This window comes from Alligator sinensis, unplaced genomic scaffold, assembly GCF_000455745.1.
Source record: "Alligator sinensis unplaced genomic scaffold, ASM45574v1 scaffold161_1, whole genome shotgun sequence".
NCBI lineage: Eukaryota > Metazoa > Chordata > Crocodylia > Alligatoridae > Alligator > Alligator sinensis.
The window spans coordinates 2,138,568-2,152,567 of NW_005841974.1; the positions used below are offsets into that span (position 1 = coordinate 2,138,568).

The 14,000-nt window shown below is 46.2% G+C and overlaps 1 protein-coding gene across 9 annotated transcripts in view; it reads right to left on the reverse strand.

Moving 5' to 3' along the window:
• NBR1 (NBR1, autophagy cargo receptor) overlaps positions 1-14,000 on the reverse strand; it is a 35,876-nt gene that overhangs the window by 19,153 nt on the left and 2,723 nt on the right. For 7 of the 9 annotated variants that reach the window (XR_003093382.1, XM_025200718.1, XM_006020934.3 and 4 more), the window contains 9 exons: positions 12,485-12,503; positions 11,960-11,982; positions 11,356-11,565; positions 11,138-11,281; positions 10,218-10,292; positions 8,750-8,967; positions 4,510-4,674; positions 3,889-4,095; positions 1,171-1,330 (listed from right to left, as the gene is read on the reverse strand). Coding sequence is in view for 8 of the 9 variants with exons in the window: in XM_025200718.1 (XP_025056503.1) it covers positions 1,171-1,330; positions 3,889-4,095; positions 4,510-4,674; positions 8,750-8,967; positions 10,218-10,292; positions 11,138-11,281; positions 11,356-11,565; positions 11,960-11,982; positions 12,485-12,503 (1,221 nt within the window). In the remaining variant the exon portion in view is untranslated. The remainder of the gene's footprint in view (positions 1-1,170; positions 1,331-3,888; positions 4,096-4,509; positions 4,675-8,749; positions 8,968-10,217; positions 10,293-11,137; positions 11,282-11,355; positions 11,566-11,959; positions 11,983-12,484; positions 12,504-14,000) is intronic. The other 2 variants (XM_025200721.1, XM_025200722.1) reach the window with 2 other exon arrangements.

The window sequence follows — 14,000 nt, forward strand, 5'->3', positions numbered from 1 at the left end:
TGGGCAGTGGGGTCCCGCAGGGCTCGGTCCTTGGACCGATACTCTTCAATGTCTTCATCAGTGACTTGGACGAGGGAGTGAAGTGTACTCTGTCCAAGTTTGTGGATGACACAAAACTGTGGGAAGAAGTGGACACGCTGGAGGGCAGGGAACAACTACAAGCAGACCTGGACAGGTTGGACACATGGGTGGAAAACAGAATGCAATGCAACAAGGAGAAATGCAAAGTGCTGCACCTAGGGAGGAAAAATGTCCAGCATACCTACTGCCTAGGGAATGACCTGCTTGGTGGAACGGAAGCAGAAAGGGATCTTGGAGTCCTAGTGGACTCCAAGATGAACATGAGTCGGCAGTGTGACGAAGCAATCAGAAAAGCTAATGGCACTTTATCGTGCATCAGCAGATGCATGACGAACAGATCCAAGGAGGTGATACTTCCCCTCTGCACAGGGCAGGGCAGGCTGCTGCTGGGGTGGTGCCAGGCTCTTTCCAGCAAAAGGCTGGGCCAAGCTGTGCTGGAACAGGCAGTGGTGGCACTGGGTGGGGGGGGCAGGCACCTACAGCAAATTTTGGGGTGCCTGCAGCCCCTCCCATAGCCCCCTCTGAGCACCACCACCCACCCCGACCCTGGCAGGGGAATGGACCAGGCTGTGAAGAGACCAGTGCAGTCCTGGCCCCAACCAGTGGCAGCCTGCCCTGCCCCATGCAGATCCAGGGGCAAAAGCCCCGCCCCCCCATGCCCTCTGGGGCTGTGTGCAGCAGTGGGAGCCACCCCCACTCAAGCTGCAGCTCTGTCCTGTGCCCCACCCCCTGCACCCAGACAAGTTACAGCTCTGTCCTGGGCCCTATTCCCCACCTCAGCTGGGCAGCACCTGTCCCAGCCTCAGCCCCACTACCTTCCTCACCGGGGCCTTGATCTGTCCCCTCCACACACCTTCCACCACAACAGACTTACCAGCTGCATGCAACTCTCTGGGCTGTGTATCCGAAATTGGATCAGTATTGGCCGATATGCCTCTTTAAGAATTGGCTATCATTATCAGCCCCAAAAATCTCTATTGGCGCACCCCTAAAAACCACCATTCCCCTTCCGAGACTTTCCCAATTAAGCTATTGGAGTTTAAGTTTATATTCAGTATAAACTAAACTAATAACAAAAAAGGGAGGCACCTTCGTGTCCAAGCTCCATTCCACACTGCCAGTGTTCTTCATCTGCCAGTGCTTGATGAATCTTGTCCCAGGTTGCAGATGAGTCCCATCTGGCAAATTCTCATCAACAAATGCTGCACTCAGAGTAGGGACAACCGTTGGGCAGGGCTGTACAGGAGTCCTAAGCACACAGCAAAAGTACATGAGGTTACTGGACTGAATTAACTAGGCAGATGCATTTCTGGTAATCCTTCTCAGTTTGTAGTTAATTTTAAAACCCCACTATTTAAGCTATTTGTTTCTCTTTGCTTAAAAGGCACTCTAAATAAGACACTTTGACTGCAAGTTTCTTCCACTAGTTTTAACAACACAGAAACACATACCAAGCTAAATTGTGTGTGATTTCTCAATATTTCAGTTGATCTGCTTCTGTTTAACAGCACTCTGGCCTAACTTCAAAGCACTTAGATACCAGTGCTCCAATTAAAAATGTATCACCTTAATTTCTTAGCTTCCCATTAGAGACTATTTGCAAAGGCCAAAACTATTTTAAACTACAGAAGTTGCCAATGGGCTCAGCTACAGATCAATTTAAGAAGTTTCAGGCCATGCATTAGATTTCAAAGGATTCCTTAAAAAAAACCAGTGTCTTATTTTTAACGTTGGCTCAAAAAGGTCAGAAACTACTTGAAGGAGTAACAGCATTCCCTTTATCCTATTTTTAGATAGGATAATTATGTTAGGTGCTTGTCTTCATTCCACAGAGAGTAAAGGGACTTTATCCTCCTGATGCTGAATCAGAGACTGAGCAACAGCCTGTATTGGACTACTGAACAGCTGGGCTTAAAAGCATCATTGCTTTTCAATGAAGTGCCATACTTTCTCCTTGTAGGAGGCTCAAACAACTGCACACTACCACTCTGTGAACAAAGAAAGATTAAGAAAAGCATCTGACATTAAAATATAACATTTAATTGATCTAAGAGAATTTAAAAATTAGGTATGTTTCTTCCCCTCCCTCTACACTTAAGTAACCAATTATAGTGAGCAAGGGCTATTTAACTAGTAACCTGGGCCAGAGCCTACAAGGAGCTAAACTGCAGCCCCTGGGCTCCTACCCAGCTACAGTTCCTCCCAGGTTTTCTCCCCCACACAAGCATTTACTACTTGCCAACATGTCAAGGGGTGGGACAGCACATCCCACAACAATGGAGAAGCCTACAGCCCAGTGAGGCCCACAGCCAGGAAGAAGAGGTGGGGGACCACCAGCATATGCAGTGTGAGGAGAGGGTTACCCATGTACCTGGTGCAGAGGGCACCTTATGCAGTGTAGGGAGGGGGAGTGCCAAGTGCATAGTGCAATAGGGGTGGGAGTGCCTGCATATGCAATGCAGCTGGGAGGAAGCCTGCATGCACAGTGCAAAGTGTGAGGGGGGCTTCCCTATAGCTCTCGCTTTAAAAATTGGATCTGGACTATGCATAAAAAGGAAGAAATACACTTCTGTATGTTTAAGGGAATGAAAATCTGAGAAAATGTGTGTTTAAGCCTGTACCTTCACAACAGGTTTCTTGCATGAAGAGTCAAGTTTAATCTCATGAAATAGGTCCCATGCAAAAAGGTGTGCACAAAGAACCCAAAACAGAAGCCAATAGGGGCCAAGTAAGATAATGGGAAGAAAGATTCCCTCTTTTAAAAATTTGTTAAAAAAAGATGATGCCAATTTATACCATAGACACACAGAAGACTTTGACATGTTATTTCTGTAATGCTACAAGAACACAATACACACATGGCTGGCATATAACAAAGCTGCTACAAAGGCACACTCAGCCAGGGAGTGACAGGGTCTACTCCTTAGGGGCTTTAGTGTATGAGGGGGGCTTCCCTCAGTGAAGCCTTCAGCCTGCTTACGGAGAGACTCATCCTTATCAGCTGTTGCTGCCACACAAGCTGCCCACATCCCACAGTGGCAAGAGCTGATCATCAGTCTCCACTGCCCCAAATAGGCCCTTGCTGCCACTATAGCCCCATAACCCGAATCTGCTTGCAAGCCACTTACAGCAGCAGAGGCCACTAGGCAGTCCCTGCCACCCAATCAGTCCTTGCCAGCACTGCAGCCCTGTCATGGCAATGGATGACAGGCTGCCCACTTTATCACTGCAACCCTTGCCAGAACCCCAGTTTTTCCTCAGGGTCCTGGCAGTGGTGGTGGTGATTTCCATTGTGCTGCTACAGCTGCCAAAAGCATAAGCAAGACCCAGCACTCTGCAAGGCATGGAATTGGTAGTAGGGTCCCTGCGGGATTGCCCAACAGTTTCCTAAAAGTGGGGAAGAGGAGACAAAGAGCAGATCATTGTGGGATGCTGCAAGCGAGAAAGACCTGCCCACAAGTTAAATTGGTCATAGAAAAATGTTTTCCCTGTGACATTATTTTCGGTTTGAAATTGCAGCTTTACGCAGATCCGCCATTTTTCGGCATGACGAACAGCGCGAATATGTGGACTCTTTTTGTCACACTAAACATAGCTATATAATGCAACAAATACCACGTGTGTCAAAGGAGAGAGAGCTATTCCCAGATACACATGCTTTATATAACTATTAAGAACTTGGAACCAGGGAAGATTTGACAAACAAAATTAAATTTCCAAGGGTTTTACTAAGGCAGATCTCTCATGGCGTCTAACTGTTAGATAAAAATAAGTAAATAAATAAATCTGGGTACTAGCAACCCTTACATGAGACCATTGGGTTTCAGGCTCTCAGGCTTGACAGCAGGTGAACTGGGTGTCTCCAGTGCATGTACTGAGTTCCACAAGTGAATCTTTCTGTGTAGCTTGAGCTGTTTCTTCAGCTCTCGGACCTCTGCCTTTCGCTGTTTTTTCTCTGCTCTTAATCTTTGCTTTTCTGCCTTTAGAAATCTTTTGTCCATCTGTTTCTGGAGCCTGCAAAGAAAGGAAGCCAGGTCTTCACAATACAGTTACCAGCTGAACTAGAACTTGGACTAGAATTCTGTTTTTGGTTGAAGCTAAAGGGAATCTCCATGGAACACAGCAGTGTTCCCTCCAAAGGGAAGGAAACCTATAGTAGCCGATAGAAAGTACACTTTACTTGCAGAAGACATTAACATTTGTGATAGTAAAGGGATGATGCAAAACCCAGCTACTATAGATTCTAGACCTATACATGGCTGGTTTCTGTGCTCACTCATCTACCTCATATTCTGGAGATGATATGTATCAGTTTCTTGCTCTCTTTCATAATTTCAAATCATAAAAACCTAAAAAAGAAACCTGAACACAGGCATTTTTTACTTTGTGGACCAGAAGACACAGTAACTGAGGCAGCTAAAGACTTACCTAACTTGCTCCAGAGTAGCAGGCAGACGAGGGGAGAACTGGCCAAGGCTGTAATGCTCAGGTGTGCAGAGTACAGGTTTCCGCAACTTTAACAATACATGATTAGGATCATGAGAGTATGTCCCTGCTTCACACAGTTCGCAAATATTGTAGGCTGGGCACAAACTGCAAAGGAGGAAAGGCAATAGGTTACCCTTCTAGACAGAAGTAATAGGAAGGAAAGGAGATCCCACAAACAGATAGCCTCCTCATTTCTCCAAAGAAACAAACAATCATATATTGAAGCCTTCCTCAAGGCATAACCAAAGAGGACTCAAGACTTTGTACACCAACTGGCTGGAACCTCCCTTCCAACTCAACTTCAAAAGACAGAGCCACTTCCTATTTAGAAATCTCCCCTCTAACCCTGGCTTTTCTCTAACCCATAACCCACTAACTTTGTAGATTGTTTTGTGATAGTACAAGTCCACTGTAGTGCAGTGTTGTGCATACTGTGATACACTGTAGGACAGGCTTGTCCAATATACGGCCTGTGGGCCACCATGTAGCCCGCAAAGCCATTTTATCTGGCCTGAGGCGCCTGCTCCGCACTCCACAGTGGCAACGGTAGCAGGGCAGCGGCGAGGTGAGGCAGGCAGGGCTGGCCCACGGGGCCCCAGCTGGCAGCAAGGGGAGGGGAGCTGCTTACCCCTGCGGGGCTGGGCTCATCAGTGAGCCAGGACCTGCCACCGCTGCCCTGAGGGCTGCGCGGCGCAGGGCTGCCCCAGCCACGCCTGATTAAACGAGCTGGAGAGAACGCATGCAGCTTCTTTTCTGGCTCCGCCCCTTGGCCCCAGCATGCGGCCGGGGGAGCTGCAGCATGGCCCAACACCCTGCCCGCAAGGCACGAGGTAAGCTCCCGTGCGGAGCTGGGGGCGCACAGTTGCCAGAGCTGGGCTGGGCGGGAGGCAGGAGGAGCCTGGCCCAGAGGTGCTCTACACAGGGGGTGGCACAGCGTTACCTGGCTCCTGGCTGCAGAAGGGCCGACCGGTGCCGGCATGTGGGGCAGTGGCTGCAGCGCCTGCTGCCTGAGAAGAGCCAGGGGTGGAAGAGCCCAGTGCTGCACAGCCCAGGCAGGACCTGTTGCCGCTTCCTCCGGTGGCCTTGTCTCAGCCTGGGGCAGGAGCTGGCTGCTGCGGGTGGGGCCAGGGGCCCTGGGACTGCTGCGCTTCTGCCCTGCCCCACCAGCTGCTCCCAGTCCTGGCTGCTCCTTGCAGCCATGAGGCCAAAAGCACTGTGTGCCACTGAAACGCCCGGGAGGCTGGGCCCCGGCTAACAGCCCCCAGCCCCAGAGCCTGCCAGCTGCCACTGGTAAAGGACCACCTGAGCCAGGCTTGTATCCAGGAAGAGAAAACTAAAACCCTCCAGCTGCCCCTGAGCAGACAGCTCTGCACCCACAGGGCCGTGGGTCACCCTGCACCAACTCGGCTGCCTTGCAGCTGTACCCCTGGCCCAGAGCCACCAAACACCATGGGTGGAGGCCATCTCTCTGCCAGCCTGTACGGGCACGGCCAAGCAGGCACAGGGGCCCAAAAAGTAAAAAATAAAAATTAATACAAGGTTGCACTAGAGAGGGCTCAGCTGGAGGAGGCTAGAGAACAATGCAGGGAAGTCAGGGGCATCCCTGACCTTTCGCCTCCCCCTCCAAGGCAGTGTCCACAGCCACCAGGACAGAAGAACGGGCACCCTTCTGTCTCAGACGCCTTGTGTGGTACGGGCAAGAGGTCTTTGCCACCTCCACCTTTAAAAAATAATAATAGGATGCAAAACTCTGAGGAACTCAGGCCAAGGCAGCCAGAAGGGGGTTGGGTATGGCCTGCTGAGCCCGATTCCAGCCTATTTCTTTCCAAACAGTGAGTGTCTGGGAAGATGGGTTTGGGCAAAATGTGGCCAGGGCACTAAGCAGCACCCAAGGCCTGGCCCCTTTCCCTGCAAAGCTGCCAGGCCAACAAGGGAGGAATGCCAAAATAGTTTGCTGCTGTAACCTAAGTGTTTATTTTAGTCAAGTGTTTGGTATCATTTCATTGTTGCTTTTATATTGTTTTTATTTTGGATTTTAAACCACATTTCCAGACCCATTTCATTGTCACTTCCTGCAACTCCATTGGTGTCAAAGGTCATGTGACATCACTTCCTGATGTGATAACACTTCCTGTGAGGTCTTTGAATATGGCTGGGCAGCCCCCCGGGGGGTAAAAAGGTTATGATCCAGCCCCATATTCAAAAAGGTTGGACACCCCTGCTTTAGGAAATAGGAAAACCAAAGCTGTCACCAGCCTTCCAAAACTATTAAGGGCAGATGCAATAAAATTAGTGGAGTCACAGCCTGGCTGCTCCTAGTGGCCAGGAAAGATAAATAGATCATACAGAACAGGGGTCTATGTTTTTGGGCAGAGTGCCAAAAAAACTCTCAATGTCAACCTATAAGATGTTGGTGCGCCAGGGGTGGATGGCAGGAAAGCTGCAAGGGGTTCTAATCTTTTTTGTGGTAGTACAGCCCCAGTCCCTTCCACGCCATCCCCACAAGGTGTGTGAACCCGCTGCCAGCAACAAGCTCAGCTAGGGCTCCATGGACCCCAGGGCAACTGCTTGCAGCCTCCCTGTTGCCTGCTGTAAGCAGCCCCGGTTCTGTGGCCAGTGGCAGGGGGGGGGGGGGGGGGGGGGGGCGCGCTGCCTAGAGGCTGGGCCAGCTGTGGCATGTTGAACAAAATGGCTTCACCTGCTACATTCTGGCATGTGTGCCAGGGGGTGCTAACCCCGATAAAGAATCACATGAAAAAGTACCTGATCAACTGTTACAGCTGCAGTTTAGGGTCTTAAGACCAAAATCTACAGGAACTCAAATAGCACTTAGTCTGCCAGTACATAGGATTTATGTTACCATTGAGCACTTGCCACCTATTAGCAAGATCCTTGTAAACCCAGATTTATGACAGCCCCTAATTTATGGTGGTCCTAAAACTGCACTTTTCAGCAAATTTACTATTTCTCAAAATTGTTTTGCTCATTTATATTCCTGTACAGCAAAGAAGATTTAATAATAGGGTTGCACTGATAAAGATTTTCTTGGCCAAAAATTGTGAGCCAGCCGTATCAGCTGATACTAATCTGATAGCTGATTTACAGGAATGGAGCCTGGCAGCTTGGAGAGCAGTATCCTGCCAATAAATTGGGTGGGGAGAGGGTGGAAAGGGGTAGATCGAGGCACCCACGGTGAGGGAGGGAGTGGGGCAAGGGCTGCCCAGCTAGGGCAGTGAATGGGGCAGTGAGTGGGATGAAGCCACAGGCAGCTCATCCAGGGGGAGCAGCTCCCCATTGTTGTGTGCACCCCCGGGGGAGGCACAGGGGGCACGTTGTCCCCTGGATTTGTGCGTGGAGCAAGGGTGGGTTGCCCACTGTGGGCTTGGGGCCAGAGGCTGCCCTGGTTCTTTCCCAGTGAGGTGGCTAGGGGTAGGGTGGGGCTCAGCTGTGCGAGGCAACTATGGGGGGAGGCACTCCGCTCTGCTGCCTTTCCCTTGGGAACCCTGTGCTGTGGGGCAGGCAGGCAGTACACACTTGGGGGGCTATAGCCACCCCAAAATTCCATGTAGCCCCTCCCATAGCCACCCCTCCCAGCACCGCCACCCACCTGCTCAGCTGAGCCCACCCTGCTCCCAGCCCCACACCAGGAAGAGGCTGTCACAGCCCCTAGCTCTGAGCCCACAGCAAACAGCCTGCCCTCACCCTGCACACAAATCTGGGGATGGCATATGCCCCTCCCCCCAGGGGTACATGCAGCAGCCCAGAGCCACCCCTGGCTCCATCCTGCTCCTGGCCCTGGGGTCCCAGTCCACTGCCCTGGCTGGGAAGTGCCTGCCCCTGCCCCAGTCCCAGCCCCACTCCCTCCTTCACCGTGAGCGTCTCGATCATGCATACAGCATTTACTGGTGACATTAATCAGCTACAGAAAAAAGCTGATGTTAAATTTTCCTTTTATCAATGCCGATCCAGTAAACGACCGATATATTGGCGCACCTCTATTTAATAATAAAAAAAAAATGGATGCTGTTGCTGATTATACAAGGTATGCACTGGAGCATTTAGGATAAGAATTATGCCCCATGAATGGTGATCTTTACTACTAAAATAATATTCACTCTCATCCATATCCCATCAACACTGAAACACCATTCTTCCTAAATATCCTGCCATCAGACTTTACCTGCATTGGTAGCGGATCCCTACAATTCGGGTCTGACAGTTGCTGCAGGAGATTAGCCAGTCACACTGGTGGCCTTCAGCTGAATGCATCTCCAGAGTTGAACGTGCTGTAGCAAGAGAGCTGCTGGAGGAATGCAGGGGCTGGTTGTGAAGAACAAGCTTCTCGCTTAGCTTCTGCTCAAGTTTCTCAACAGTTTCCTTAACTATTTGTTCCCTGAACTGAAGATAAGAAGCTGGTCACAAACACTTCTTTATGGGCAGCTTTAGGAGTCAGTCTGCAGATTCCCATCATCCCCAATTCATAAGCCAGACATGTTCAGAACTAACTCATTTTTCTCTGCCAGTATCTTCCAGACTAAACCAAGAGTGCTTGTAGACACACAAGATTCCTGCTAATTAGCACACCGCAGCAGCCTTGGCATCTTGTGTAGCGAGTGTCCCCACACTTCAAATGGTGGTGAGGGCACTTTTAACTAAAGCTCATTGAGCTTTAGTTAAAGGGCTCCATGGCCATTTTGAAGCACAGGGAGACAAATACATGAGATGCTGCGAGCACTTTAAATTAGAGCCATTCTTGGAGCTAATCTAAAGTGCCCTCCCCCTACTCCTGGAGCACATGTAAAGGTGCCTCAAGTGAATATCTCACTTCTCAGATACTCATTTGGGACTTCACAACACACGGCTCTGTATTTGACAAATTTACTTTTCTTATTATTAGCAATACTCCAGTTTCCCAAGCAAGTTGGCTGAGAAAGTTACACAAGTTTAATATTACCCTATTAACTTAGTACCTGCACTGACCTGCCTGACCAGCAAGCATAAGGTCCCCATTTGTCTTCAAGTCATGATTTTCCCTCCCCTTTTCATATATGGAGGCAGCTTATTTTGTGTATAGAGCCTTCACAGGTTTGTTAGTCAATCAAAGAAAGAAAATTATCTAGCCCCTAGAATATGTAAGTTTTTCTTTTTAGAAGAATATATTTTTGTAAAATTATAATACATTCTTCTAGGAAAAAAATTACAAATTTCTGTGTTTCTAGGCATTTTTATGACTTCAGCTTCAGAAACTAGTAGCTGATTAATCCTTATAATTCTCCGGTAGTTTCTTCTCCTGTGAGTTTGCATGGTGACAAGCTCCTCAAAACAAAACAAACACCTACGGTATACCAGACTTCTTAGAAGTGTTACCTTCAGTGCCTTTGCACTTCTTAATTGTGCTATGGATCAAGTCTCAGGAAGTTCTCAGAATTATACCATTAGAACTGGTCTAACAGAATTTTCTAAAAGCAGCACCATATTATGTGCATACTTGATGAGATGACAGCCACCACGAAGTTCTAGTGGCTGTTCAGAATACAGCCTAGATTCTAGCATGGAATGAATAAAAAGCCAAATGTGATTGCAATTATCCTCCCTTCCTACAATATTTTACATAACCTTTTGAAAAGACAAAGTCAGAAGACGCTTACCGTTTCCAAGTAGCTTGTAAACCACTCTGGAGGCTTTTTACTGGTCCTTCCTGCCTCACCTTGATTTAGCTTTTGCTGTAGAGAAAAAAAAATTGCAAGCATTATAGATGCTATTTACTAAAATAACAATCTCTAATGAATTAGAAATTAAGCAGCAAAATATACCACTTTCAAGTACATCCCCCCACTTCTTGTAAACTGGAAGCAGTGTTCAGGATACTTCTCTCAAAAATGCTGTCATTGTAAGCAGTTACCCATTCACAGAAAAACAGTAGAGACATACAAGTAAGCTAGTACATGCATCTTAAGTAATCAGACTATGAATTTGCTAACAAAACAGGAATCTTCCAGTATTTCATGTAGAACTACACATTGAAGCTAAAAGAAAAGAGCATAACATTTCACGCAGCTGAAGCACAGAAGAGAATTATGAAAACAAAATGCTAGATCCTATGCCACCTATTAGGCACTTAAGTGGACTCAGATGTCCAAGTGACATCTTATTTCATCCTGCTCAAGCCCCTGAAAAAAACATTAATATACCTACTTCAGTAACAGAGTCATCTTAGCCTTTAAGTCAAAAAACAGCAAGCAGGAAAACCCATTCACCTTTATGTTTACCATTTGCCATGAACTCAAGTAGGGTAGAATCGAATCACACTTAAATGTCTGATTGGTAAAAGAGAATCTGGCCCAAAGATTTTGGACATCTAACAACCTCAAATGTTTACGACTCCTTCCTCGATATAAAAAGTTTCCTTTTAGAGACATCCAAATAGCTTTACTGACTTGAATGAATTTGAACAATCAGAGGCAGAAATTTTGATTCAGAACCTCTACCATGAAGTAAAGATAATGACCATACTGAAATACTTTATTGTAAAGTGAAGTGATTCTGATTTAGATGTAAACAGTCTTACCTGTGTTGTGGTCTTCATGTCCTCCCCTATGGTCTGAGCCAGCAGGGAATAATGAGAGAGAGGTTTCTTTCCATCCTTTAGTATGGCCATTCTTTCTGACCCCGCTTTTTCACATACTTGAGTTGAACAGGAATTTAACGTTTCCTTTGGAGGAAGATTTTCTTGTATTGTTAAGTCAAATTATTCTGATTTAGTTGTACTGAAGGAAACAGTCTTACCTGTGTTGTGGTCTTCTTCATGCTCTCCCCTATGGCCCGAGCCAGCAGGGAATAGTGAGAGAGAGGTTTCTTTCCATCCTTTAGTATGGCCATTCTTTCTGACCCCACTTTTTCACACACTTGCATTGAACAGGAATTTAATGTTTCCTTTGGAGGAAGATTTTCTTCATATACGTTCATCTGAAGTTGATTTCCTAGTTTAGCTGCAATCTAAATATAAAGTGCATGATAATCACCTCCCATTCATTTCACTTCAGAAGCAGCATGTAAACTCCCTTAAAGAGATTGCATTATACTGCACTGTTATGGCTGCAAAACCAACATAGTAAGTGACATGCCAAACTGCAGTCAGCTGAGCTCTTTGCCACCCAATACAGTCAATATAAAAGTTATGTTACAAATGGCTGGGACACAAGACAGCTGTTGTGTAGGTTTTGCTGAATTCACAACTAAGCAGTTTATCTGCACTGATAAACTGAATCAATACAAAGGACTTTAGTGCAGATGCAACCAGGGAAACCACTTAACTTTTCTTTTATTCAAGAATATTTCATTTACATCCATTTAGTTACAAACGCATTAGGAAAAGTCAAAAAAGAATTACCTTCAAAGCTTCTTCATATTCCTCTAAAAGAAAAAAAGCGAAGCGTGAATGTTTCCACATTCCAGAAACAAGCATGTAATTTTAGTATACTGTATTTAGGATCTCACGTATCAGGAAGTGAAGCTCACATACTCCCCAGGGGATTCAGCAGCATTTATATGCCACTGAAGTGACACAGAAGACTACACACAACTGCACTCACCACCCAGACGTTCAACATTCTTCCCTTCATTTGCACCCACCTCTTGTAATTCCTCTGAACACTGAACCTAACCTATAAGATTTTAGTCATTATAAAAGTTGTTTGTATTTTTAGGGCTTTCTTTAGCTCCTAACCAAACTACTAAAGTAGTGAGACAATAATAAAAAGATTGAAAGGACTTTTAAGAATAGCCTGCTACAAATTTTCCTTTTACAAGCAGATCCTTCCTGTTGTCAAGTAAGAAGCTCTGACATTGCTTGTCATGAGATTATGGCTTTATGGAAAACAGTACAATCTAAACATGAAAAAAACAAATAACTCACCTTCACTATTGACAGAGACCTGTGAAGAGAAATAATAACGAGCAAGAGTCACCATCATTTGACATAAAACGATTTACATATTTGCAATTAAATTTTCAAGTAGCAGTAGGATAGAGATTCTGGGTAAGAAATAACTGTTTTCCTATACCCCCTAACTCACTTATCATTTCATGCTATTGCCTCTTATTTTAACCTATTTATTTAGGTATGCAATTTATAGGCCTTCTTCCCAACAAACACTCAGGGTACCCTTACAGCAAGAAAAATCAAAACATTAAAATGATGACTAGAATGAACAAACAAAAGAAAGCAGAGACCCATTAAACAATGTCTATGCCTAGAGCATAAACTCCTTGGGAGAGCTGTCTCTTTGCCTGTACACTGATACTTGACTGGGGTCTCTGCCATTTAAGAATCACTGGAATACAAGCAAACAACACAGCTGCATCTATGGGAAACAAGTTACTAAAGATTCCCTCTACTTTCTATACATGCAAACATGGTCAAATCTTGCTCTCATTAGTACTGAAAACATTATGCCTAAAAGCTCATCTAAATTAGATAGAAACCAGGCCATCATCCAAAGTTTGTCTATTTATTCACCATACGCAGCATTCAGTGACTAACCTGCTGCTGTAAAAATAAGTTATTTAATCACTAGTAGTAATGCTGTTTCTAGTGAATGATTAAACTACATTCCAAAATGCCATAAGATTAACAAACAAGAACACAACCTATTTACACAGGCATGGCTTCAAGTGAAAAGGGTGATTTCTTCCTCATGAATTTTCTTGGAGACAGCAAATGTAGTGATCTTTTTAAGAAGGAAAGGTCTAGAAAGATACTCTAACAAAGACTTTTAGACATGTTTATGTTTTAGAGGTTAAAAAAATCCATACTGCAGCATTCAAGTTTTATAAAAGCTTCTCTCTCATCTATAGAACCCTATAAGTAGTGAGGCAGAGAAGTTATGCCAGGCAGTTAGTTACTTGATAGGTAGATGTAGAACCAAGCAATTTCTCACTGAGTCATTAATTCCTATGGAGACAATGACATCTGAATTATATTCGCAAAAGATTTAATCGTATCAGATCAAGTAAGTAATAGGGGTGTACCAATAGAGATTTTGGGGGCCAATATCAATAGCCAATTTTAAGGAGGCATATATGGCTGATACAGGTCCAATTTCTGATATAGCTGCATCCAGCTGGTATGTCTGTTCTGGTGGAAGGGGAGGGGGGAGGAAAGGGGAATGTGGGGGGTAGATCAATGCCCCCCATGGTGAGGGAGGGAGCGAGGCTGGGGCAGCTTGTCTGGAGGGTGCAGGGATAGGGGAGGTGGCTCCCACTTCTGTGAACACCCCCAGAGGGCACAGGGCAGGGGGGGCGTGTGCCCCCGGATCTGCACGGGGCAGAGCAGGCTGCGGCTGCGGGCTGGGGCCAGGGGCTCTTCCCAGAGGGGACTGGGCTTGGCTACACTGGGAGAGGGGCTGCAGCCACCGCAAATTTTGCTGTAG